This window comes from Oxyura jamaicensis, chromosome 2 (genome assembly GCF_011077185.1).
Source record: "Oxyura jamaicensis isolate SHBP4307 breed ruddy duck chromosome 2, BPBGC_Ojam_1.0, whole genome shotgun sequence".
Lineage (NCBI taxonomy): Eukaryota > Metazoa > Chordata > Aves > Anseriformes > Anatidae > Oxyura > Oxyura jamaicensis.
The window spans coordinates 106,414,867-106,442,284 of NC_048894.1; the positions used below are offsets into that span (position 1 = coordinate 106,414,867).

At 45.6% G+C, this 27,418-nt stretch overlaps 1 protein-coding gene and 1 long non-coding RNA gene across 10 annotated transcripts in view; one reads left to right on the top strand and one right to left on the bottom strand.

Moving 5' to 3' along the window:
* Positions 1 to 483: 483 nt before the first annotated feature.
* Positions 484 to 10,597, top strand: LOC118163202. Its single transcript, XR_004748912.1, has 2 exons — positions 484 to 2,878; positions 8,262 to 10,597. It is a non-coding gene; the product is annotated as an uncharacterized LOC118163202 (long non-coding RNA).
* Positions 9,990 to 27,418, bottom strand: part of DLGAP1 (DLG associated protein 1) — a 414,689-nt gene continuing 397,260 nt past the window's right edge. For 8 of the 9 annotated variants that reach the window (XM_035319701.1, XM_035319696.1, XM_035319698.1 and 5 more), the window contains 3 exons: positions 18,771 to 18,862; positions 16,638 to 16,790; positions 9,990 to 13,837 (listed from right to left, as the gene is read on the bottom strand). In XM_035319701.1, the coding sequence (XP_035175592.1) occupies positions 13,628 to 13,837; positions 16,638 to 16,790; positions 18,771 to 18,862 (455 nt within the window). In that variant the 3' untranslated portion in view covers positions 9,990 to 13,627. Of the gene's footprint in view, positions 13,838 to 14,955; positions 16,791 to 18,770; positions 18,863 to 27,418 lie in introns of those variants that run through there. The other variant, XM_035319702.1, reaches the window with a different exon arrangement.

Here is a 27,418-nt window from a genome sequence, read left to right on the forward strand (position 1 = left end):
TAAAGGTTAGTTCAGGTTATCGTATTAAATGCTACCTAGGCGGTTGCTGCTGTAACTCATTCTTCATGTTCAATTCAGCTGGCTTGTGCTCAGCCAAGGTATTTTCAGTGATATGCTGCCAACTTTCTACAAAGGCTTCCTCAAAAGTTTTTCTTCCTTAGCTGGTGATACATGGGAAAACCTCGTGTAAGTATCTCCTTGTAGTTCATAGATTTACATCTGCAAAGCACATACTGTGTGGTAAAGCTACCAGTCCCTCCACCTGGACCCCTTTGCTCCTGCACAAGCAGCTTCAGCCAACTTCATCTCCTTGCCTGGTCCTTAAATTAATAGATATGTGCTGAATCTGAAAGACATCTGGTTTTACATCTCACCTACTGTGTTCATGACACCTGGGGGCAAGAGGGAAGGTCCTGCCCAGCCTTTGGAGGGAGGGTGGCATCCCTTACTATCTTTTGGACCCCAGGAGGGGGTAATGGGGACACAGGTCTCTCAGGGGGAGAGTTCCCACTTGCTCCTTAACCTGGCTGGGAACGTGGGGGCAGCAGGAGCAGGGTGGGTCCCCTGGCCAGCAAGCAGTTTCTCGAGCTCCCTCTAATTTAAACAAGCAGCATCCATGGGGGCAGGGGGTGTGCGTGCATCATTTTCCTTCCTATTTACACCCGTAAGCAGCAGGTATTTCCGCTGTGAGAAATTTCCTTCCAAGCGCGGTGATACAGAAAGCTCAGGTTTCCTCCCACGGGGTCGAGTGAGCGAGGCGGGCAGCGCGGATCAGCTGATGCCCGCGTTAGTCAGACTTTCTGCGTCTGCCTCAAGAAACGACTTGCTTGCAGCCCTGCCGAGGCAGGAAATGTGACCCTGCCGGCCACTTTGCTATGCTTGCTGAACCTGGAGGGAACTTGCTTTCAGCCCCTCTGTTCCCCTTCAGATTTGTCTTCCATCTTCGCCTTGCCCCAGCCCTCCTTCACGTGCTCCCGGCCGGGCATCGCCTGCAAGGCACGGGGAGAGCTGCAGCCCCGGTGCATCGCTTGCGCAAGGACGAGGCAGAGCTTGCTGTGCCTCCCTCCCTGTGGGATGCGCTTCCTCCCGAGGAAATCCCCCGCTGCGAGGCATCCTGGGAGCCCAGCCCTGTGGATTTTAAAAGGCAGACAGAAAATGCTGCCCGGTACCGGAGGACACCTATGGGTGTTGAGAAAGCCCTAGGAAAGAAGCAAATGTTTCAGTTAGGGATAAGGAAAAGGAAAACGCGGTCCTTCCTGCTCCTCGGCTCTGTGGTTTGTCTGAGCTTGCTTCCTTGGGATACGTCAGGGCTTGATCTGTAAAAAAAAAAGATATCTAAAACGTGTAAAATCTTAACTGTTCCGGCGATGGCAGCGTAATCTGCATTTTATCATGTAAATTGTCAAAGCACAGCTCTATCTGCTGCCCAAGGACTGCAGGAAATGTACAGGCACTTGTGTAAATGTATAGAGGAAGGGATGCTTTGCAGGGCTGGTGGGTGGGGGGAAGATGGCTCTTGCTGCAGCTTTCAGTTCGTGGATCACAGCTGGATAGCTCAGCAAGCCTGGCTCTCCTGTGTCACCGTTCTGCAAGTTCCCAGGGCTCCTGTCCCTGCCGTGAGTGTGTCCCCGAACTGCTCACAGCCCAGTTGTGCAAGCCTTGGGAGCTGAGAGGTTTCCAGAGCTCTTTTAATGAACTAGTAAATGCTGGTGGCATTTACTAGCAGAGTCAGCGAGCTGGGTCCTTTGGCTGCATTTTTTCTCCAAACAGCCACAGGGATCGCAGTGTTCATGTTTTGCCTCTAAATCCCCATGACTTTGGCCAGTTAGGGGATGTGGTTGGGTGAATCTGACAGCAAGAGACAAAACAATTTCTTTGAGAACCTTGAGGGGAGCCAAGGCTGTGCCAGAGCCTGACCAAGGCAGGAGGCAGCAGCACAGCGGGGCACAACCCGCAGCTGGGGAGCTGTCAGGCAGGACTTTAACTCTGTGCAAAATGGGAATTTTCCTCTTTCCCAGATTTGCAAAAGATTTTGCAAACCCTTGTGGCAGTTTAGGTAGCGTGGGAGTGCATCCATCACCGTGTTCACAACAACCACACTTTGTAGCACTTAAACCAGATCCTTTCCCTCACCTTTATTATTTCTGGTGCACAAGGTGAGTGACAAGACACGGGACTCTGGTACTTCACCTGACTTACTTTACTTTGCTTGTTGAAGGACCTGCAGAAAGCTGTCAAGAGAGCAGGATGAGCCTTCCATTGCTCGGTTACACCAACAGGACTCCTCTGGCAGCTGTGCTATGCCATGCCCGAGGATGCAACCTGCTTTTAGGGCAGGCTCCATAATTTCTCCTAGGCTGCGAGTGTTGCACAGGTGCAGAACAGCTTGCAGAAGAATGTGGGGCAGCGCTGCCGAAACTGGGTGCAAGTTTGTTGTGCTGGCTTTGTTTGTTTTTTTCACCTCAGCGATAATTCTTACCAGCGTGCAATCTCTGTTCTATGTACTTTACAACTCCTCGTGATTTACCGTGGTAATCGAGAACTTAAAACAGAAGCCCGGCCCTGAACCTTTTCACTACAAGGAAAACAAGACCTTTGCACTGTCGGCTGAGCTCAGAGCCTCCATCCATGGCTCAGCCTCTTCTCAGGTGCAAAGAGCCCCAAAGTCCACAGAAATCAAAGTCATGCTGATGGCAGAGCGTTTTTCACTGTAGTAGGCGGAGACGAGAGCTTCACTATGACACGAGATCTCTCCTGTCGACCTCCTCGTAAAAAAAAAAAAAAAAAAGAGAAGGCACCCAACTGGTGGAAACAAGAGTATAAATGCCAGGATCACCAACAACATGCCGGCCATGGCTCAAAGTACAATCAGTGATGGGTAGGTGCTGAAACATTAACCAGACCTTGGGAAAGCGTCTGTAGTTGCCGCTTCGTGTCCACAGCAGCCCTCTGGCAAGCCGGGAGTGAGGGCTGAGCTGTTGCTGTGCTGGGAGAAAGGGCACGGCGGTGTTTGCGCAGTGCAGCTGGGCCCTCCGGCGATGGCCCCAAGGCGTGTACGTGTGTGTGAGCGTGTGTGGGTTGGTGTCAGGGGCTGTAGTGAAAAGGTACGAGTTTCCTCGGAGGGGGCCAGCATCCTGAGCCTCCCCAGATGAGCTGCAGGTTGTGGGAAGCATTAATAGTTTATGCAATTAAGGGCTGTGATGGCAGGGGAGAAGGGGGATGCTGGGGATGCTTTTGGGCTCACACCTTGGAAGGTCTGGATCTGGGTGATGGTTTTAGCATTTATTTTATTTATTTATTTATTTTTGCCGCTGGTGATCCGTGCTGGAAATGAAGCGAGGGGGCACAACAAGCCAGCAGCCGTTCTCAACTGCGCGAGTGTTGCAATCGCATTGCTGCTCCCTGAGCTCAGCTGACACCAGGTACAGGTAAACATCCCGCGCTGCCCGGATGGGTGACAGTACATAAATCTTGGGAGCACTCTAGGGAATAACAAGTCTTTTGCAACTTTGCCTTTGAACTCCGAAGGAGTTGTGTGTGCTTGATAGATGGCAGCGCGGCATGGCCCGGCTGTGCGTGGAGGGGCAGCGTGGCTCCCAAGGCCTACCAGAGGCATCGTCCTCACCTGGAGGAGGGGACAGCTGAGCCGCACACAGGTCTCGACACTCTCAGCTGTAGAAGCTGTCACCTCCTTTCTGAACGTAATACCGCCAGCATGGAGCTGGCCTGCAGTGTTTTCATTCTGAAGCTTGGTGCTGGGCCAAAAGCCATTCTGCAGTGCCCGCCCCTGCCATATAGGTGTGTAATATTAACTTACCTGGTTTCCGCTTCAGGCTCCTCCACAGCTGCTAACGTATCTCCACGTGTTATCAGTACGTCTCTTCTACAGACTTCCTCAGACTGGGTTTAAGGGACAACATGTTCCTGTTCGGGAGAAGCAAGGGGATGTCCTGCCCTGCTCGTGCTGAATCACTCTTACCTGGCAAGGGCTGGCAGAACTGAGAGGCCATATTGTATTGTAGTGTACTACAGCTGCAGAAAAAGTGTTGGATTTGGGGTTTATATCACACGACTAGTTGCTGATCAGGCTGATGAAGTCTTCAGGTGGAAGACTTTGCCTTCACATCTCTTTGTAAAACAGTCGCCCTCCGAGTAGTGGCAAAAGGACAAACGTGCTCAGTTATGACACTTTAAATCATACAAGCCGTTTGCAAAGACAAATAACAAGATCACGGCAGGTTACTCTGGTGCAGGGCTCCTTCTTGGTGCAAACCCCATGAGACACAAACCATCAACACTCACACGGTGTTCAGCCCACCACAATGCAGCCCCTCCAGCTGGGTCTTTGGAGGCATGCTAGTAGGAATATTAAATCCCACTGAATACCTTCTGATGATATTCATAATTTAACAACAACCATGCACATGTGTGACCAATACTGTGGACTGTGACCGTGGGGCACCAGAGCCAACCTCCCTAATGATGCTGAGGGCTGTACCACGACCCCTTCTCAGCCCCTGCTCCACTCACCATGCTTGCACTGCGGTGGCTGGAGCTCTCTTAGGTGCCGTCAATATTCATCAGAAGCAACTTCTTAGAAGGAGCGATGTGGGAATAAGTGCGTTACTGTGTGAGCTGTCAGCAGATGTGCAAAGAACTTTTTGTATTGAAAAGGCGAAAAGAAAAAAAAAAAGCATTACAAATACCATCGCCATGTTGCCCTCTGGGTTTACACAAATGTGGCACAGAGAAGAATTAGGCTTTTGCAGTTTCATGTTTCCTTGACCTTTTGAGAGAGGAATTCAAAATCAGATCCAACTTCTGCTCCCAGTTACAATGCTGAAAGTCCAGAGCAAATATAATGTACTGGCTCCTGAGGTGTGGGAGAATTTCGTCTTGCCTATTGAAAAAAAAATGAGAGAGAGAGGAGATATAAAGAGGTTTGAATAAAGGCTTGATCATCTGAGTGCTAAACCTCTCTCTCAGGTGGGTGCAATTACTGTGGGTGCAAATTACTGTGTAAGCAGATTCCTTCACCTGCTCTGGTGGGGTTTCTGTCTTGGGATCAGTGGAAGGTAAGGCGAAAATACACGTCTCCTCCAGCATGATGTTTGCTCACAGTGTGACGAGGAGCGTGCCGTGGGAAGAAGCTCGTAGCCAGCAGCATCCCTGCTGTGACGCAGCTGCTGGAGCCCGGCGGTGGTGGCCGTGCCTGCTGCAGCAGCAGCAGTGGGGCAGGCAGAGATGCTGTGCCAGCACCCGTGTCGCTTGACACTTAGAAAGCCCTTGGACCATTAATGCTAAGCCCATGCGTGCTGCATGACATGAAAACATTTCCAGTTAAAGATCATTTCAGACTGTCGTTCTATTGACTTACGCAAATGTTGACAAATAAAATCTGCTTGGGTTACGCTCCAATGACAAGCTCTGCGTGCTTCAACAGGTTTTCTTTGTTTTGGCTTGGTTTCTTGAATTTATTTTCAGCCATTCACTGCTAAGATATATTTTTGCTCTGAGAGGACAAATGCAGCGGGGGGCTGCTTCCTACCTGGAATCTCGACATTGCCTGGGAGAAGCTGGCTGCCACGAATCATCACGGTGAAATGCTGTACAGCACACACACAGCTTTTTTTTTCCCCTTTTGGAGACGAGCACGTGGCTATTAAACAAAGGACAAGAAGTGAAGGGAGTACACTGCAATTTGCTAACATGTGGCTGGGTTCCCAGTTCCCTGTGCATTCTTGCAGCCAGACTGCAGTCGTCATGATGCTATTGCCAGGAAAGATGTAAACAAAAGGAAACTCTCTCTGTCAGTTGAAGCATTAGGTTGATCGTGCAAAATAATACTTCGTAGTCAAGCCATATGCTACCTAGTTATCAAAGATGCTATTTGTTCTATACAGATACACAGCTTCATTGGCATAAACCACTGTTTTTTACATCTCTTTAAATCACAGCAGTGTTTACTATGTGGTGAGTCAGGGCACTGAGCAAGGCCATCGGACCCTGTCATGCAGGACTGTGACTTAAAATTCAGGTGCTTTAGGCATGGCTCTTTTGGGATCACTTGGAGATTGGCAAACAGATGTTTTTCTGTTGAAGTAGTTAAACGATCATCTTTATGCCTCAGCCAAATTTCACAACTGGAAATTATTCTGGGGTGAAGTCTCCTTTTTTTCCTAACACTGCAATCACAACTGCAAAACTTCACTTAAAATCAAAGGCCAGTGTTTATTCTGGGTTAAAACAGCTGTTAGCGAGATGGGAACAAGACTCAAACTCTTCTTTCCCATCATGAGAGCTTACCCAAGAGCAGTAACAGCCATGAACTGACGTGGAACTTTTAACTTACATTATTTGTGTTAAACCTGCACCATGTCCTTCTCTAGTTGGCATCTTTTCATCTGTGTGTGATGGAGCCCTACCCCGTGCAAACCCTGGTGTTGTCCAGGGACTTGCATCTCCTGTGTCTTCAGCTGGGGTTTAGGGAGCTGCCTGAAGGCGTGATGCTGCCCTGACACGTTTGAGGCTTGCAAATGGCGTGGTGTAAATAGTAGTCGTGGTGGTACTGATGCCCTGGGAAGGGCTGTCAGATACTCAAAAACTATTTTAACGAAATGTTGCTCCATGATGGGAAGGAATTTTCCCCTTCAGCTGTTGCTACAGACTGTGACAGCAAATACTTTTGTTACAGATCAAATAATTGCAGCTTCAGTGGTGGTGTCCACCCTCTTCTGCCCCATTCTTCTTCTTTCCACTTTCTCCTTCCTCCCACCAATGGCGGGACTCCCTGCTGCAGCTCTCAGTGCCACAACCCGTACTCTCAGCGCTTGTTTTACCGAGTTTCAGCCAGTAGCAAGGCTGAATGCCACGGCAGTTTTGCTGCATCGTCTGTGAACTGCCTGGACAGCGTCAATCTTTTACCTTTCACTGTCAATGAGTGTGCAGAGAGACAAGGAACGACGCACTCTTAGGTGCATCGGATGTCTCCATCTCCCCTTAGGCCTAGGGTAGATGTGATTTGCCAGAGCTAGCTACAAATTGAAGAAGTCTCAGTATTTTATTTTATTTATTTTTTCCATGTGATAGGAAAGTTTTCTTCCTAAGACTAGCAAAACAACTGGAGCACCCTGAGTTATTGCCATGAACACTTATTTCACCACCTTCCCCCACCCAAAAAAAAAAAAAAAAAAAAAAAAGAAATAAGGACATGCTAGAGGATGACAAATAGCACAGCCCAATTCATGCAATGCATTAACATCTCACTGCTACACACTTTCTGGAGCATATACAACAAAAGAAGGAATGATTACAGTTCTGGTTCAAGGACCACAGCAATCCAGCGTTGAACACGCACTTGTGAAGCAATTCCAGATTGCAATTTTGAGCACCGATAGCCAGTACAATAGGAAAAATAAGCCACGCTGTATTAAGGACATGCCTTTGATAATTCTCTCTTTATAGCTAAAAGCCAGGGATAGCTGGTAGGCTTGGCATCCCGCTGGGGAAATGGGATAGTTGCACAGGAAGGGGTTGCCTTTTGCCATTTCACATCTACGCTCCCAATTTCCAGCCTCCAGCCCGAACTCTGTGCCTCAGCATGCAGCTGTTTGCACAAGTGACTTATCGTGCCTCCATGAGATACCTGGCACCCAGAAAACATCCTTCTCACTGCTCTACTGCTTTAACTCCTCGCAAGGCCCATCCCTTTCTGTGAACCTTTGACAGCTTTAAAACGTCGCAGAGCAGCAGCTTCTTGGGGACGCTCTGGGGCTGGGCAACCTCTGGATTCTCTGGCGGCGCTGAAGCGCTCCAACATTTCTCCTCTTTGAATAGAGCTGGCAAAATCCGTAATTGCTTCCATTCTCCTTGGCTGGAAAAGAGAAAAAGCCAGGCACCCCACCGCGGGGACTGTTCAACGCAGAGCAGATACGATGGAGGCCTCTGCACCAGGGCTCACCCACCAGAGGTGGTGGCCGTGCTCAGGCTGGTTGTTTGTTTGTATGCTTGTTAGTTTATTTTTCCCTTTCATGTGTTTTTTTCCTTCCCCTGGGTGGAGCAGCACTGGTGAGGTGATGACTTACCTGCCACAGCCTGAGAGATAGAGATCTTGAGCTGACAATGTTCACACAATGCCCCAGTAGAGCTTTTCTGGCTCTAATTTCTATGATTATGTTGTTACCGGATCAGTGAAGAGAACCATGAAAAACACAATTACCAGGAAGCCCTGCTCCTTTCCTCGTCTCTTTGTCTTGCTGCAGATTGGGCATGTGACTCACAGAGAAATAGAAGACCGGCTGTATTCGTTTGTATGACCCAAAAGGGTGCTGCCTGCTGATCAGACCCAAGCGTGGGAAAGCCTGGCCGCTGGCTGAAAAGGCCGGTCACGTCATGTTCTGCAGCTGGCATTCAAACGCATCCTGGTGAATCAGGCGATAGCAGCTACCTTTCCTGCTACGACGGCAGCTGAGCAGGAGCAGAGGCGCTGCGAAAACCTCCCTCCTGCATCGACAGCACGGGGAAGGGAGGAATGAAGGTTGTCAATGAGCTTGGTGCGGCAGGATGGCAATTCTGGGGGGCCTTTGGCGTGGCACCAGACTAAAGGAAAAGGGTACAAGCAGGCTTTGACTGTGGGTGTTGGTGGCAGGCTTGCTCAGAGCAAGCCCACCTGCGCATCACAGGCTGCTCGGGCAGACCCTGGCCGTGCCCTTCTGATGCACAGTGGGGAAGGAGAACCTCGTGGGCTGACTGCCACTCCAAGAATTGCTATCAAAAAATGTGGTCTGTCTCCAAGTTAGCACAGACTCAGCAGATTTGATGGGCGAGCATGCTCCAAAGGGATGGTTAAGATGTGTTATTTGCCTATTGCGTGCTGCAAAAATAAATATCCAAAGCATGAGAGAACAAACTTTGGCAAACAAAGCGTCAACAAGCTGTGTTTGTGGGGGAAGGCTTGTAATTTGTAGGGAACGTCGAGCTGGAAGGGAACACTGAGTATAAATAAGGATAAAGTTTACCTTAAGCAGGCATGAAGGCAGGGCTATGAGCACAGCTTGGACTTTGCCATTCTTCCGGTGAGACAACGGTTTGTGACACGTCTGCTATCTCGTGCTCTCTGATGTGGCCTCACTGCAGAAAGATACCAGCCACTGCAGGAAGGTTTTTCAATAATAAGGCATTTTTTTGGGGGGGGGGGGGGCACACCTAGTTTATCGGTTTATGAGTGACCAGGGAGACTGTGAATTCCCACAGATGAAAGGAAACCCCACAGTCACATCTTAGTAGTAAAACACAGTAAAACTTTTAGCTGAAGTTTTGCTGCCTCTAGATCACAAATCTTTCTGATCTCCTCTGGGTCTGAGAGTGGACAAATGGTATACGTGGTGCATTGCTGGCATGCTATTCATATGGTTGTGAGGCTTATACACTGAAATATGTTAAAATGCCAGCATTGGCTGGTACAGCCGAGAGCAGTAACTCCATCTGGAAACACTGCTACAGGATTTGCTGACTGTTGTTATGACACGGACTGGGAAAACCCAGCCAGAAGGCAGGGTGAAGGGAAGCCCAGCCACTTCTGCTCAGCACCGCAGAGATATTTCGGCCGTCCCTGGAGATGAGCACGGCGCTGAGGGAGCTTGCGTGGCAAAACACAGAGCAGCGCAGAGCTGCTCCAGGCCTCGTTGGCCACTGCCCGCCCAACATCTGCCACCCCCGGCGGGGTTTGGCCAGCCCCCGTGCAGAAGTGCCTTCGGAGGTTTTCCTGAGGATCAGGGGTGCAATGACGGTGGGTTTTGGCCTGTGAGGAGCCCTGTGCTGAGGGCACTGCCAGGGCTCTGCGCCCGCGATGTGACAGGATCGGTCTTGGGCTATGAGCACTAAGAGAGAAACAGGCCGCTGGCTGGGCCTTTATCCTCTGCCCCCCTCAAGTGAAGCCTTTTGGCAGTTCCGGGCGAGTGAATTTGTATTGAAAACCCACAGCTCTTACAAGCAGTGCATTAATTGTTTTATTAATTTGCTCTTTTTACATTATGGGAAACATTCATCTATTTACATTTTCCTGTCCACACACAAACTAGATAGATAATCCTATGAAAACCCAAATCATTAAGCCATAAAAACACTCTCCTCTGTCTAAAGACTTTCAAATTTGTGTCTTTTGTTTCAAATCAAAAACATTTTTAAAATCACATTTGGGAATGCAGGTAGGCCAGTGATTTACATTCCAATTACTTAAAATATCCATTTGACCTTTTTCCTTAAAAAAAAAAAATCAAAAAAAGAAACAACCAAAAAAAACAATAAATTCACAAAGATACAGTTCAAATTAAAATGATAGTGCACATCAAAGCATTAAGGGAATACCAATAAATAAACTGAAATATATTACAAATAAATTATTTCTATTTACCTTTTCAAATATTAAAAATCTTTAATCCATTTCTTCATCTTTCTTTACAAAAGATTATGAGAATTTTATGGAAACATCTGCAAAAAATATAATAAATACTTTTTTTTTTTTTTTCTTTTTAACTTTTGAAGCAGGAGACAAAACCAACCTTTTCTAAAATTTCCCCGAGGAAAAAAAAAAAAGAAATACTTTAGTACGAAAGTGAAACAGAATATAGGCATTTTTAATATACACTGGGCAGGTTAGACTAAAAACAAATAGTTACAAATTATACTAAAACAGATGATACAGCAAATATACTATTTGTGTATTAGTACTGGTAAATGAGTCAAGTGGTTAACTCGTGGCATTCTAGGGGCAGAAGTATTATATTTTATATTTACCGGTCTTGGCTGTATTTTTAAAATTTTGCTAAAAAACTAAGCAAACATTGCATTTCTCTCTCCAGAGCCAAATGATCTAACAGGCATTCAGCTAAGAATAGATTCATTTAAAATATATATGAAAAATATTCTGTGATATACAAATACAATAATTCGTAATGTACAAGACTAGGTAGTCTTCCCTTTTCTGCTTTTTTAGGGGGGCACTTGCTAGATATAAATTTCTGTAGCCACTTGTCAACCAAAATTTTGACTCATCTTTCATAAAACATCCACAAAACTAAATAATCTGAAACACAGCTGTGAATGTGGACTCTCACCTGGATACAGCTTTGTATACCTCAGTACAAATGAGTTCCAAATAATTGATACTTAATGTGACTATATGCTCAAAAGTGGCAGTTGGCACTAGTATATACTGCAAACACGGTGATGTTTCGTTGCTGCTAAAAGTCAGATGAAGTGTTTCAAAACTAGCAAACACACGGGTATTCGAACGCTGAGAGGGTCAAACCTTTCAAAGCTCCTATAACACAAAGCACTCTAGGGTTACACTGGATTTCCGATTACTCTAGTTAAAAGTCTTTTATATATTAAATTATTAGCCCTTATCTTGTAAACCACAGCAGTAAGTATTTGTGCCCTGTTTATAAAGACATAGCTCAGATATCAATGGCTTTGAGAGGTAGCAAATTCTCTAGTGGTTTTAGTATGCTCTCGTGAAAATACTTGGTGCCAGAACCTATTACCTCTCCTATTTTCTTGAGTAAAATTAAATTAGCACCTGGCTATGAAGTTGTAGGAAAAGAAGCTGTCTGGCATGACCTCGATGAATACTTTTAGCATGAGCTTCACTTTTCGATGACAATTTCCAATGCTCTGAAACGCGAGCTGCAGGGTTTCACCAGCCCTGCAGTGGGATGTCGCAGGGGCCGGGCCAGCTTTTAACAGCTAAGGGCGTAGGAAGCCAGCGCTGGTTTGCTGCCCTCAGTGCACACCATGCCCCTCCATGGGGCTGGCTGTCCCTAAGCCTGTCCCCAGCAGGAGCAGACGGCCGCCTTCCTGTCCCAGGTGCCCCAGCTGATGGATGGGGACAGCAGAGCATCAAACCAGGACCCCGGGCACAGCCGTGTTGGCCAAACCCACTGTCCCCAATTCTGCTGTCCCCAGCAGGTGCCAGGGAGGCACACGTGTGCACACCCACACCTTGTCGTCATTGGCACATGGGGCACAGCTTTCCTCGTGTTGGCACGAGAGCTTCCCGTGGCTGAGTGGGCAGAAGCCCCCAACTCGGCTAGGGGCTGGCGAGCAGGGTCGACCGCTCCCGCTCCTCCCCAGCCCTATTGTCTGTGATTTACCCCCGGTATTAATGAGCTACTTGGGATGCATATTTTTTGTGATTGCAAAACAATGGCAGAAGCGGGGGTAGGAAAGCTTGTCGTGGAAAGAAATTAAGTTCATATTGATCCCGTAACTTGTGAAAAATACTTTATTGTTCTTGTTCAGATGGGTACTTTATACTATTAGGAGGAGACTGATTTAGAAACTTACTCCTAGATATGGACCGTTTGGTGATAAGCAGTCTGCACGGTAGCATACAACCAGCTGTGGATAAAGCAAAGCCTCGCCTGGAGAAGCATCGCAGGCTCTGTGTACAACAATTCGCTTACAGGTGTTGGTGTGTGGCTGCGTGTACATGTGAGATCAGATAGTCCCACCAAGAGTAAGACATCAACAAAATCAAGCCTTTTTTTTTTTTTTTTTTTTTTTTTTTTAACCAATATAATCCATACAATACAATACAAGAGGAATTGACAATACAGTACAATTTTAAAAACTCTTAATACTTTGACAAGAAAATCCTTCTTTTATATTATCTTCAACTGTCCTTGCTTCTTATCTCCTTCCTTTTCACTCTTTTATTGCCTTTCAAAATAGATTATTTCCCTGGAAGATCGAATTTACAATCTTCTGCTGATTGAAATGTTTAAGTAGTGATTGATGAAATAAAAATGAGGCAGTTTGTGCAGCTGTGAGTGTGCAGGCATCTTTCCACAGGATCTTTTCTATCCCTCGCCATCTCACCTGCAGGATATGCTTCCATTTTTCACCCCCAGCTCTGTGTTTCTACCCCCACCTCCCCGCTCCCGCCCCGACCTCTCCCCCCCCCCCTTTGTGACTCCTTAAATTCAGGTGAGAAGGTGTGATTCGGAGGTTTAGAATAAAGTGCGCCATCTGCTTTAGAAAAAAAAAAAAAAAAGTAATAAAAAGAGGGGAATCCGAGTCATAGCTCCTTTCATCTTTTATGAGGAAGACGGCAGAGTCCAAAAAGGATCACCCTGCGTGACTGAAATTTCCAAAATCCCCTGCGGTTTGATATTGCTGTACACTAGGTAACAGGCTAGCTTTAGATCAACTAAAGGTGGTGAGTGGGTTACATGGAGCGCCTACTGTACAGGAGCGCGTGTGCATGGGAGTCTGAGCGCCGCGTTTATTGGTTTCAAACAGAAAGAGGATCGCACTCGTTTACATGAGGCAAGGTGGCAGCATCAGTACATGTGTGACAAAGCATCGTGATGACATGGGCAAACCTTCAGGAAGCGAGGGTGGTTAGAGGACACCTCTTGGAGGACCGACAACTACGCCACGGCGGTGGGATTCATCGGGGTCACCGGGACTGCGTACAGAGAGAGGGGAGGGAGGGGAAGGGGGAGAGAGCAGAGAGAGGAGGAGGTACAAATACTCGGTGGTGGTGACCTGGAGCAGGAGCCTAGAGGGGCAGATTGTACAGGAGACTTGTCTTGCCAGAGAGAGTCCTCCTGGTCGGATCCCTTCATAGCCTGGTCTGGGCTTCGGGGATGTATATCTCAATGCTTTCGGCGCTCTCGGTGGCTGAGTTCTGCCGGACGGACGCCGCGCGCTTGGCAGCCATCAGCCGCTTCCGGGCCTCCTGACGCTGCGAGCTCTCCAGAGAGCGTTCCCGGATGAGCGGCACCTGACCTTTCGATGGCTTCTTTGGCACTGGAGGAGGGACCCTTCTCTCCTGATCAAAGCAGAAGGTTAATGGCATTATACAGCTTCTCAGGGAAAGGCGGGAAAAACTAGGACGCGTCAGTAGTTAGAACACACATTTTACCTACGGTCTGTTAGCTCCTATCTGCCCTTTAGTCTTCAGTGAACTGGCTAGAAACTGAGCTAGAGAGGAGAGCGTCTCAGGCGCGGCCTCGTACCACCGGCACCGCTTCACGCGGCTGAGGAATAAATCCCGCTCTCGGCAGCGCGACCCCGGGGGGCCCCGGCTCCTGCAGCTCTGTTAACAAGCCCGGCTGACCGCAGCCGGCACCGCCGGGACGGGGCCGAGATGTGCACGTCCCCTCGCCCCCCAAAAACGGCACCGAGGCAGCGCGAGGTGGTCCTGCGGCAGCGCTGAGATGCGGTGGGCTCGGCCTCCCACCTGCGGCTGTCAGCTAGCTGCCTGCGTGCGGTTGGTGCATCAGGGTGATAACCGTCACAAAAAAAAAATAACAACAAAGCCAGATATTCACGTACGTATTTCATAGAAACTTAGTAGCCTGCCCCCAAATCCCCCGCTTCGGGTCTGCCTGTGCAAGCTCGTATAAACCCTGTCCTCCTGCTAAATAGGCATGCCACGCTACAGCCAGCTCTAGCTTGAAAACCTGGTAGGAAAAAATTAAACACCATGAAGAGAACATGCATTAATCATCACGGTGGCGGCTAGCTCCAGATACGCGATTGACAAGGAGGACTTTTATGTACAGCCTGGTGCGCGGGTACAAAAAAAATAAAAAAATCAGAGCGGGATCTCTCCTGAAAAAGAAAAGTGTATTCAGGTCTGAATTTCAGGCGTCCACAAAGACTTTGTCAAGTTAATTAGATTGTCTTTTAAGTTACATCCCCTTCCAACTGTGAACACGGCCTCTGAACGAAGGGATTTTATCACACTACAAAGGTCCCATTCTGCCCTGGCATTTTCTCTCATGCTGATCACAACAGCGTCCACGGCTTGAAAGATAAAGGTGCTTAGTTACACTTATTCATACTTCGCTTTTTCCCTCCGACCAAGGATTAATCTATGCTGCTTAAAAAGGACCCAATGGCAAAGGCCAAAGGCGATTGCAAATATCAATTCCACAGAAAGTTTTTTCTTTTCTTTTTAAGAAATGAAATGTGCTGTTTCATTTAGAATCATAGACATTTGTCTCACTGAACCAGGAACACAGGCAATGTAATTCTTTAAAATGTGCAGTCTTTACCTGCCTACCGTAGCTCCCTTTCTTCAGCACTACTGAACTTCCTTTAACCCGTTATAGTCTTCTTTTTTGTTGGAAATGTTTTTCAGAAGCAAACAAAAGGCACAGTTTTTAAGGAAAGCTCTCATTTCTTACTGCTGCAATTAAAAACACTCGGGCCTACCTGCTCGACTAGATAAGCTAACGAAAGACCATACACCAGCGTTTCTGTGCATGCATGTTTGGCGTTTTTAACTTCCTTTTCTGACAGATATTGGAAAAAAAAAAATAAAAAAAGATAAGAAAATGACTTGCATTCAGTACCTCGGGCTAGAAAAACACATTCCCATGCATCCCCCTACAAAACTCTAGGTGTGCACAAATGGTGTGAGCATGGCACTGCTAAGTCAGGAATGAATGAGTATTTAGTCTTGACCCAAGGAGGGAGAGTGCTACCAGCACTGCCTTTGCAAACTTCCTGCTGCAGGATTAATGGGGTTTGTTATCATTATTGTTATCTGTCCAAAAGAAAACACCGCTTTGGTCATCAGGAGCGAGCTAACCATGAGTTCGGGGGGCCCAGACACCTGGCTGAGCCACTGTACCTGCAGGTTTGTCCCCCTCCTTCTGGCGTCCCTACCTGCTTGCTCTGTTCATTGGTATGAGACCAGCCACAGAAAGTCTAACGGAGACTCAGCCATCAAATTACATACCTACAGGAGCGCAGCATTAGACTGGTGGTTCCTCTAGGAACAGGCCTGCCCTTTAAGTACTTGCTGAAACATTTGTGTATTTTGGCTCACCCCAGTGCTGTTTGTCTTGATGTGGATCATGAAGAGGAAAATAAGGCAATGGTGTTGAATGAGAATGGGAAGTGAAATGTGGCTCACACTTGGAGATGTGGTTGTTTTTCATGGTGACAGAAGAAGACTACATTTAAATAAAAGCCCCAAAACTCCAGATGATTTTTATGCTCTCTTGGATAAACAGCACTACCAGCCAAGTGGACCTGTTTACGAAATCACCCATTAAAAACAAACAAACAAACAAAAACCAAACCAAACCAACCAACCAAACTAAAAAAGATCAACAACAGCAACAAAAAAGATGTGGAAGTTCTTTCATGTGACATTTTGGAAGGCATATTTTTGATATTGCTGTTTGTAATCTGGTTACCAAAGTCAGTGATGGTTACAGTGCTTCCCTAGTTTTTTCAGTAACACAACCTAGAACTCTTGCTATATGCAATAATATGAACCGTAAATGTGATTTATTTAATTTTAAGAATCAATATATAAGGCAGTTCCTTCCAACGATTGATCGTCTAATATGATTAAATGTAAAGCTTAACAAAGTACCACATTCCCATTATCCGATTCACAAAGACAGATTTGGTTTAAAAATATGCCTGAAACATATTACAGATAATATCCCAGATGATTATTATGTAAACATTGTCATTACAATGAAATTAATTTGATATGAGCTTCATTTCACATTTTAACGTCAACGCTGTAACACAGAGGCCTATTTAATTTGTCCAGTATTTGTGCAGGGTTTTAAATGAAGCATACAAAATCTACAATGTTCTACCTTCTTGTCATGAGGATCCATCTGTTTCCAATTATTGGCCTTTAACTGATGAAGTTCATCAAATTTCATACTAATATTTTCTATGGACAACTGCAGCATATCCCAAAACCCTGCTAAATCCTGGGAGGTCGGCCGTGGATGTGCATTAGGATTCTGTACAACAGAAGAAGAAAAAAAAAGAAAACAGTTGGGCTTTAATACCTCTTAATGTAAAGCATTTGTGCAAATGGTTACGAATCTTGCTAGCAAAGCAGTTTCAGCAGAAAGAGCCATCAAGGAGACACAGAGGAAGAAACAACAGAGAGCACTGACAGGGTTTTATTTGCAAAGGGGCTGTGGCAACATCAAGCCACTGTGCCCCCATGGGCTCCTGGGCACCACCAGTGGGTTTGAGGGTGGCATCCTGATAACACTGAGGTTGATTGCCAGCCTCCACTTTAATGAGGAAGGGTTCCCCACAATATTGACGCTTGTAGGAAGACTGGGACCTGTGAAAATGTACTGTTGCTGCATGTAGAAATGGTGATGGACAGATGCACAAACTTTTCCCACACATTGAGAATCAAAGGACTACAAAAATACACTATTTCAGATAATATTATTATTATTATTTTTTTTGACAAGAGTTATCTCTGCAGGGTGAAAAGTTCTGAAGAAAACATGCAGAAGCACAGTTATCTACTTTTTTTCAGGCTTATTTTTGGGAAGAGTGATATGCCAAACACAGTGCTGGCCCACAGCTAGTGGGTCCTGAACCTCGAGAGAGGCAGGACAACCAGAGTACCTCTTTCCCTGCACCACGCTGGATGTGCCATGCAGGGCTTGCAAGTGGGTGCAGCTCATCTTCACCTTCAGGCTCATGGGCCTCAAGAGGTATCCTCATTGCCCAGTGAGCCCAACACAGTGAGCTCTGGAAATATTGCACATGCACTAGGCATATGTGTAGTGTATAAATACATAAATAAATTATTATTGCCCCCTGCCCCCCCAATGTTGTTATATATGGCTCAAGTGTCACTTTGTGCTTAGGTTTTCTTCCTCACCTCAGGAACAACAAACCTGAGAATATCCTAAGTTTTGCTTAGGATACTTCTATTTGTGATTTTCACCTCAACACTGACAAGTGATTTTGATAGCATGGTTATACCACCAAAGCAGTGACTGTATAAAACAATAAAATATATATATTTTCAGATGCATAAGGAGAACGGAGATAATACCTTCATTCTTAGTTTTTCTGTGCTTGACACTAGCAGGTTGGTCATTGTTGGCTTTTATTTACAAGATGCACAAACATTTTTTTTCCATTTTTTTTTTTTTTTTTTTTTCTATTAAGAGTTTCTGTTGCATTTATTCACTCCAGGCAGATTTTGGTTTTGGTGTAGATTTTCCAGGGTGCATTAAATGGAGTAGAAGATGGCCACCCCATTGTGGCAAATACCACAGGGTTTGCTTTCCCTGTTCTGTGATGGTGGAGCATAACAATCTGTGCTTCTGGGAATTTATGCCAAAATTGGAAATTAAATGTGTTTATTGTGCAAAACTGTTAATTAAGAAGTTCAAAAACTTTTATAAGTGCTGGTGTTTTAGGGAATACTGTTTTAGATACATGGTATGAAATATATTATTCATTTATCAGCAGGAATATCATTGTGATACTACCAATACTAATGGCATAAAAATAGCAAATACTACTAATAATAGCAGTAACATATACCAGTCGCATATAGTAATAATTATTATAACATACTGGCTCTTTGCCTCTTATACAGGCAGCATTGGGATTATGTGAGACATCTGGTCCACCCTGAAAGACCTCAAGAAGGCACCCAAGTGTCTCCATGCCCACAACAACCTGAACTCAGAGGTGAAGGGACAGATCTAGCAGCAGAACTTCAGTGATATCTCACCCAAAGCTTTTTGCCTTTTTTTGTTTTAAGGATCTCAAAGTATTAGCAAAACTCATGCTGACTCCACTGAGTTTGACAGCGTTACTCCCAAATTCACACCAAGTCCTTTACTGTCAAGAGCTGTAGACCCTGCTAGTCAGAAAATGTTTAGGTGCTTGTTTTCAGCGACAGTTCCTATGGCAGTAAGAGGTACACAAGAGTATTTATCAGAAAAGTTACATACCAGGTTTTCTTCGCAAAGTTCTCTGAACTGGTAAAATTTCTGGGCCATTAGGAGCTGGGCACTGCCCACCGCAGTTCGGATTTTCCCTAGAACTGAGAGAAAGAAGAGACGTAAGTCACGGTGTCCTCCTTGCTGCGGCCAACCAAAAGCCTACAAAACGAGAGGAGAGAGCTGTGCAGCAGCCAGCTCCAGTTTTCCTAAAGAGCGTTGTCTCTCAGACATGGGTTATTGGGAAGCTGACAAAGCCGAGGACAGATCTGCACCAGGCCAAGGTAGGCTGCAAGGGCTCTCAGGTCAGCCTGCATTGGCAAAATATTAATCTGTTGGTACAGCTGCCTCTCATTCTTCAATGAAATCCAGCTGGCACAGAGCACTTTCATGGCTGTACAGATGCGACTGATCAAAAGCTTTTGCACCCTACATAGAAAGCACACAAGAAATTGCACCTCTAAACAACACCGGGACGCAGGCTCAGGCTGTGACCACAAACACGGCTTCCTGCACGATGGCACACAGCTTTCCAAAACTGCCATCAAGCACACAGGTCGGAAAACACTGCTTCTACCAGCATCTCTGCCATGCAGCAACATGGTGCCTTGTTTTCAGGTGTAACTGAGTGTTGCTTGATCTGAGCCCTGGAAAGGGATCGGGGATTGTAATGCACACTGATAAATCTCATCCAGACCTTCTGAGTTGTTTTTTTGTTTTTTTGTTTGTTTGTTTGTTTTCCATGAGCAGTGTCAGAAGCAGCTTCTGCCATTGAATGCAGGTGCCCAGGCACCCTTCAAGGAGCACACGCACCCTGGCCTCTCCTCCTCACTGGTTCTAGCCTGGTTCTTGCGCTGTCTGGAGCTGCTCTGTACAGAGGGTGGGTTAGTTGTAGTGTCCTCCCTTTCCCTGCCAGCAGAAATAACTTTTTATCTCCCAATTATTTGGTTAAAATTTCACTTCATTTAATCAAAAATAGAAAAAAAAACAAAAACACACTTCCTTAGTGAAAACCACAAATGGCAACCATTGTGTCACCATTTTCCTCATCATTTCTACTCACAGATCCTTGCAGTACCCTCTGTCCCAGACATCATATAAGTACAGCAGCTTTTCCATGACAATTTTGCAGTGGTGATGGAAAGACAGGAAATACAGAGACCTGAAGTTTCCCGCTCAGCGTGAGTGAGTTGTTGGCAGAGCTAGAAGAGATACTTGTCCTAAACTCCCACTCTCTGCATCATCCCTTAGGCACAGTCACTTTTTGTGTAAAACTATCACAAAGGTGTCAGAACTCCACTGGAAAATACTGTTAAGTATTTTGACTTTCCACAGAGAAAAAAAGGAGAAAGAAAGGAAAAGAAAAAGAAAAAGAAAAAGGAAAAGGAAAAGGAAAAGAAAAAGGAAAAGAAAAAGGAAAAGGAAAAGGAAAAGAAAAAGAAAAAGAAAAAGAAAAAGAAAAAGAAAAAGAAAGAAAAAGAAAAGGAAAAAGAAAAAGAAAAAGAAGAAGAAAAAGAAAAAGAAAAAGAAAAAGAAAAAGAAAAAGAAAAAGAAAAAGAAAAAGAAAAAGGAAAAGGAAAAAGAAAATGAAAAAGAAAAAAAGAAAAAGGAAAGGAAAAAAAGAAAAGAGAAAGGAAAAGAAAAGAGAAAGGAAAAGAAAAGAGAAGAGAAAAGAAAAGAAAAGAAAAGAAAAGAAGAGAAAAGAAAAGAAAAGAAAAGAAAAAAGAAAAGAAAAGAAAAGAAAAGAAAAGAAAAGAAAAGAAAAGAAAAGAAGAAAAGCCTCCCTTCTAACAGTATTTTTGGGGTCTTGCAGTCCTGTGACCAGTTGCAACACGTGTTCGCATTGTGTGACCAGAATGTAGCTGTGCAAGGCTTGGTAAGAGAAAGGCATCTCCCAGGGATTCGCTCACGAATCACACGCTAAGCAAGCTGGCACAAACACCCACTGCGAAGCGAAACCAGACGCACAGTAGTGGGAAATCTGTGCTCTGCTCCTTAAGGGCAAATGGCTTTTCCGTCAGCAGCCTTAAAGCTCCCTCCTTAAGGAAAAGTGGGGTGCAGAGTTCATTTATACTCTAGACATACAAAGGAAAGAAAAAAAAGGGGGGGAGGGAAGAGAGTCTTTTCACATTTTTGGGGAACTATAGGAAAGAGCTCTGTGAACACACACAGAGCCCAGACTTTCATTTTGTTCCCAGAACTCAGCTCAGCGCTGCCAGGAAATCGCCGTGAGCTGGAAGATCCACCAAGCAGAATATTTTCAGCATATTGCGCAGGGAGTTTTGCACACAACTCTCATTATTGTTAGCAAGGCTTGCGTGTCTAATTCTATGCGCACAGTACTGAAAATGGACCCCTTGGTGTGTCTAGTCATTTATGCAACCCAATATGCAAACCACTCAACTGAAAGGGCTCTTCAATAGTAGGAGGAGCTTCTCCGCGAGCTTTCATGTGGTTCCCATTGTTATGAAAACTCTTCCCACTGAGTATATTTGGGAACAGCTGCCTCATCTGGAGCTCGGCCACTCTGACGCTTCCCAAGACTTGGGAAGGGGAGAAAAACAGTCTCTGAGCTTCTCGGGAGGGGAAAACAGATGAGACAGGATCTTCCTGGAAACCTGCACTAACCGAGCGGCGGTCATGTCCTGAGCACCAGCAGATTTAAACACACCTTGCTGGCAATGGATGGGAGCGTGCCCCTTTTTCTGGGGGAAGAAGAGCTTAATATTCAGAGATCTCAGCAGAGGGAGAAGGAAGTCCTTGTCCTTGGCTGCCTAGCGACTGGCTATTTGCCGAAAAACCATCATCCCAGCTGACTGTGGGATGCATGCTGATGCTGTTCCCTATTGTTGCCACTTCTGCTGTAGCCGTGGCTGTATCTAGTCAAGTGTCACTGATTCCTCGCCCCTCCAGAGCAAGCAGTCTGTTAATGTGCAACCAGTCAACAACCAACTCCGTCACGGAAGTTAGGAGAAAAAAAAAAAGGGGGGGACAAAGCATGCAAAAGACTGAAAGGAATCTCTCCAGAAGGCACAAAGCCTTATCAATAGCCACAACTCTGTTTCCAGACGCGTGTTGCTTTTAGTGTTTCGAGGCAGAGTGCCCAGTTTTCTTACTCAGTCAAAACCTCCAGTGCCAAAGAGAAAGGCCAAGGTGTAGTAAAATAAAAAGTCGAAGCAGCCCAACACTTTCTTAGCAGAAAATCCTGAGAGGTTTGAAGCCATACACTGAAAAAGTAAATGGAATTGCAAAATTCCATCCAAAATGCATCAGAAAAGAACCAGAGAAAGCAAGGGGAACAGAACAAATACATATAAACATTCAAATTGATGTTTTCAGCTAATAGGATACCAACAAAATACCTAAAAACCAAGTAGCAGCAAAGAATACCAACCCATCAAGATGCAGTCTTAGCAGATTTAAACACCTATATAATGTTATTCATGCCTGCTTTCTTTTCTATACAGGGTTATCCAGCACACTCAGCACTGTCGGATCTGAATGCCTCCCAGTAATGCATGAAGCAATGTTATTAACATCCATCATATGCTTTGCAGTCACCCCGTCCCCAGGGGGAGAAGTGTGTACCGCAGTGTTTTTGTTTTCATAGTTTGATTGATATTTTTTTTTTTTATTATTATTTTTTGCTTTGACCTCTCTTCCTTGCAAATCCAGTTATCTCCTGTAATTACTTTTAAGAAATAGACAGTCACGTCTATTTTGGAAGAACTGCTTTTTTATAGCTATTTTGATCCAATTCAGTTAATCCGGAGTGCTTCCTCGCTATTACTGCTGCAGACTGGAGGCCACAGAAAGTGATTCTGGGATAGACACATGCCAGGGAATTTCCTCGTGTCCCTTAGCCCCTAGCCTGTTGCCCTTTTAAAACATGATGAAGTATAAACTTAGACTATGTGCTGTTCAAGCAGTACGTGGTTGCTTCTCTTTGGGATGGTATTGTTGTAAGTATCCCCTCCAGGTTTTCATGGGAAAATAAATGAAAAGAATTTAAAACGCAAGCAAAGAACTGGTGATACCGTCACCTGCCCCACCTTGGAAGGAGACTGTGCATGTCACAAGGATAACAAAATGCAAGAAAACAACAAAAACCAAGCAAACTGAAGTGATGTGAAAAGTCATCACGAAGGAGCCAGGGGAGTTTGGAGGGATGACCACCTTACTGGGTCTTAAAGCACCAAGCAATCTCTTTGCATTTCAACTTTGCCACCACGCCCCGGGGCCTAAGGGGAGAGGAAGGAGGCAGGCAGGGCTGTGGCTGGCAGGTGCCCTTGGTGGGACAACACCTGGCTGGCCGCAGGGCCGGGCCATGCCCGAGGACCATGTGTCAGGAGCAGTGGCAGGGGCGGCAGGCACCCGGGCTGACATTTGCCTTGCAGATGTTAGCTGCGCACTGTGCATATGAAGCAACCCTGCCATAGAGCTGTCACAATCCATTTCCCAGCCAGGATGGACCAGCGTTTTAGCCTATTCATCCCGACAGAGCTACATTTAAATAACGCCAAGCATGACAAAAGCCAGGAAATTCAGAGTTAAGGCTACTGCTCAGGTTTTAAGCTCAGCTATTAAGGAGAAAACAGCCAAATGGAGCAAACTTTGGAGCAGGCAGTCCTTGCTTTGAGTCATATTTACTTAAGGGAGTGATCTCATTGCAATTAATAGGGCTGTCTGCATGAGTAAATGCTATTCACTGGGAGTAAAGCAGTTTCCATGTGCTCTCCGACTTATTTGGCTTCTATTAGCACACTTCACGTTTTTTCCCTAGCTACGTCGTTTCACTGCTTGTGGATTTCTTTTTTCTCCTCCAGCCTTTGGACGCCGGCAGGGCTGCCGGCCCGGAGCTGGCTTTCCTTGGAGAAATGCTGGTGTGTGGAGAAGTCCCTTCCAGGGAGAAGTGACCATGGCAGCAGGAGGAGAAGAGTGGATGGGGTGTGTGGCCAAAGACAGGCAGCCGGGGTCCGCAGGTCGGGCTGGTGGCTGTCCCTGCACAAGGCTGCTGTGACCCAGGATGTCCTGCTACTACCCTGGGGACTCAATCAAAACAAAACAAAGCAGCAGAAAGCACCCAAACCATATTGTCTGAATTTACAGACTAATGTCTGAAGGTTTTCACAGATTTGGAGCCAAGTTCTGTTCGCAGGCTAGTCCAGAGGAGTACAACCTACACGCAAAGCAGTGGGCAACATGTCTTGTCAGAACCTTAGTTTTCAATTTCAGGTGTTTCTTCACTGGCCTGCCTCGCCGCTAAACACACACTACGCCAGACTCGTGGTGATTCAGGCCCGCTGTTTGCTTTCGATGGTTATCTCAGCACGGGAGTTACGTTACAGCACTGCACGGAAGGGAAGCGTCTCTGCCGGTGCTCACAGCGAGCCTGCCAGCTCTGTCAGAGACCCTAATGCCCCACACAAATCCAAAACAACAGAAGGAATCCAGCAAAAGCCAGGCCAAGCCGTGGGGTTATGCCGCTGTGAAATAAAGAGGTCAGCTGCTGCCTGCTAGCAGCGCTGCGAGGCGAGCCAGACCTGTTGCTGCTAATGCTGCATCCGTATGCATTAATTGCTGGGGAGGCTGAAGCAAAAAGTCGTCAACGCCAGCAGCCAGGCTCTGACTGAATGGCATTTCGCTGGGCAGAGGTGGGTGGAGAGAGCGGAGGGGAAGGAAAACAAAACAAAACAAAAGGTAAATGCTTGATTTCACTTGAGGCCTGATCCAAAGCTTCAATCCATTCTTATAGCGTGTTTAGCCTCATATCTGTAATTAACTAATTCATTTATTTTTTAAATGAGAGCACTGGAGTTTGCAGCTAACACCCCTGTACCAATAAAATACACAGAAGCCTTATCAAGTACCCTAGCCTGAAGTGTGAGTGCTCTTCACCTGCCTGTTACACACGCTATGGTTTTATCAGAAAATGATTTCAGATAAGACCAGAATATACCAGACAATAAATAATTCAGGGTGCGGGGGGAGCTGTATTTCTCCCTACATTGGCATTTCACCGGGCAGCCACCGCCCCGCAGCTTGTTTTTATACACAGCAGCAGACTCCATTCCTGGCTCGAAGCGTTTGGGCCCATCTGGCAGATTCGTTCCCAGCTAGATAATACCCCACGTCTCCCTGTAACACACCAGCTACTGTCAAGCAGCAGCGAGCCGGCTCCCCCGGACAGCTGTTTCGCACAAGGGCCGCATTGTCTGCAGGCAGCGCGGATCGCTTTACGGGGAGCGCCGGGGGAGCGAGCCCTCCGTCAGCTGCCGTGGCATCCAGAAAGCCTCGCTCGTCGCACACTGGCATTATTTGGTTATCTGGCCAAACACGCGCTGTGGATGGCGGGTCGAAACAAAGGATGTGCTCCCTGCCCCGGTTTTGTTTCATCAGCCACACCGAACCGCACACACCTCTTCTCTCCCCCTCTTCAAAGTTTGCAGATGCATAAAAAAGGCGTAATTTGGGGCTGGGTTTGTAACAACCAAGCTTTTGTTTCTGGCGCTGCCGAGCGGGCTGCATAGCCCCACCATATGCTTCGCCTTGGCACCAGGTAGAGCGGGACGTGCTGAGCCCCGCGGGAGGCAGCTGCCCCATGCTGGAGTGGCCGGCAGTATCACACCGAGATCGGCGCCGTGGCAGGGGCTGAGCAACGTGGGCGACCCCTTTCCTCCTCCTGCTTTCACGAGAAGCACCGGGCAGAAAAATCCAGAGGGTGAACAGCCCACAGGACACATATCGTGTGTGCTATGAGGGGCATTGGTAAGAGCCAGCCCAGCTACGCCTTTATCTCCCTCACAACAGACTTCTCTCACCGACGGTTAAAAGAGCTTTCAAAACTATCATATATCAAAGGGAGAAAATTCTGCACACAGACATACACTTTCTGCATGTATCAGCCCTGTAAAATCCACATGCTTTCCCTAAGGTGAATAGCTCCTTCGGTGGAGAAGTAAAATACGTAGGTCTTTCCACTATTGCTGGTCATTGTGGCAAAGAGAAAGCAAGTGGGTTTTGTGGCTTGGACTTCCAAATGTTTTGTTATTTCCTATTTTGTTATGTACTCACACATCAGTTTCAATCTAAATTCTCTTAGTTCATGGCTTTATTTCTCACATAGTAACAAAAGAAAACCTTTGCATTCTAGTACATGTTCAATGAGATTTTTGAATGTATTGATAATGTCAGTTAAAAATTAGATTAAAATACTCTAAAACTTGGGGAATCTGGTTGTACTTTGAAGGTTAATCCTTCTGTATTTTCCCCCAGAGGAAATAGCTAACCTATTATATAATAGAAATTTTATAGAAATAGAAAAACTGAATGTGCATGTTAATGTAAATGCTAAGGTTGTTTCATACTTTCCATTAGAAGTCAATTTCCAGTTGCTTACAGTAATGTCTAACTATTTAAATCAAACTTCTCTATGGTTAGTTCCTACACTGGGTCGAATGGAAAATTTTAGCAGAAATAGATTATCCATTACTAATTATTTAAAAACTACTTTTTTTTTTTTTTTTTTTTTTTTTCTAGTGTCAATTCCTTTCCTTTCAAAAATCAAAACCTTCACACCTCAAAAGAATTACGGATGAATCTGAAATTTGGTAGAAGGAATCCTGGAGCTGAAGCTGTAGGAGGTCCAGTTGTAGGAGTTTGGTAGGACTTTATTTTGGGGGTTGGAAAAGTGGTATTTGCTACCTCCAAGAAAATACACTTAGGTCCCCAGAATTATAAAATAATGAAATCTTGATATTCAGGTGCTCATTAGTGTTTTCTAGAAGCTCCCTCTGAGAATTTGAGAAAGCTTCATTCACAAGGAGCGTGCTCCTCAGCCCACAGATTTACCCATGTCCAAAAGCTGATGGCTAGCAATACTACTGCTCCTTGTAATAGAAGTAAATGGAAAAAAGATCTGTTTTTACTGGAGGAAAAAATGCGGGACAAGGAGCCACTTGTTCACCTCTTCTTCCCTAATTAGTGTGAATATATAAGACGTGAGCTACCCCAGTTTTCTTACTAGTGAAGGTTTACTAGACAGGAAAGTGTCATTCCCACTACTTTATGGATGGGATAATACATCTTGTAGCAGTGACAACTAAGATGTAGGTTGCATGAGTGTGTATTTATCACAGAATATGGAGAGCTTTTTTTACCAGGAGGGTCAAACAGGAATGAAAACTGCAAGAGACGTGAGGGGAGACAACAACTTGGAAGCAAAACTTGTAACTTGTTTCAGCTGGGAGATGCATCTGAAGGCTCTGATGAAAATTACATTCTAAAAAGGCAGTGAAAATATGAACTTAATGAAAAGAAACCAGAATCTGTTAAATTATACTCTAAGGTTGTGAGAAGTGATTTCAAATGGAAGAGTTACGAAACATCAATACTGCGAGATCCCTATCCAGGATCTCCTAATTATCCATTAAAGTATGCAATCCTAAAAGCTACTACCTCTTGAGTTTCAGAAGTGCTGAGCATTTGCATTCCCCATCAACTTTAATACACATTATTGTATACATGCATACAGGACTTTAGAGAATCACGACCATAGCTTCATTAGCTAAGACGGCATGATACAGAATTCACAGGAGTCAGATTGACCTATATTAAATACTTTTTTTTTTTTTTTTTTTTTTTTTTCCTAGTTGCAATAT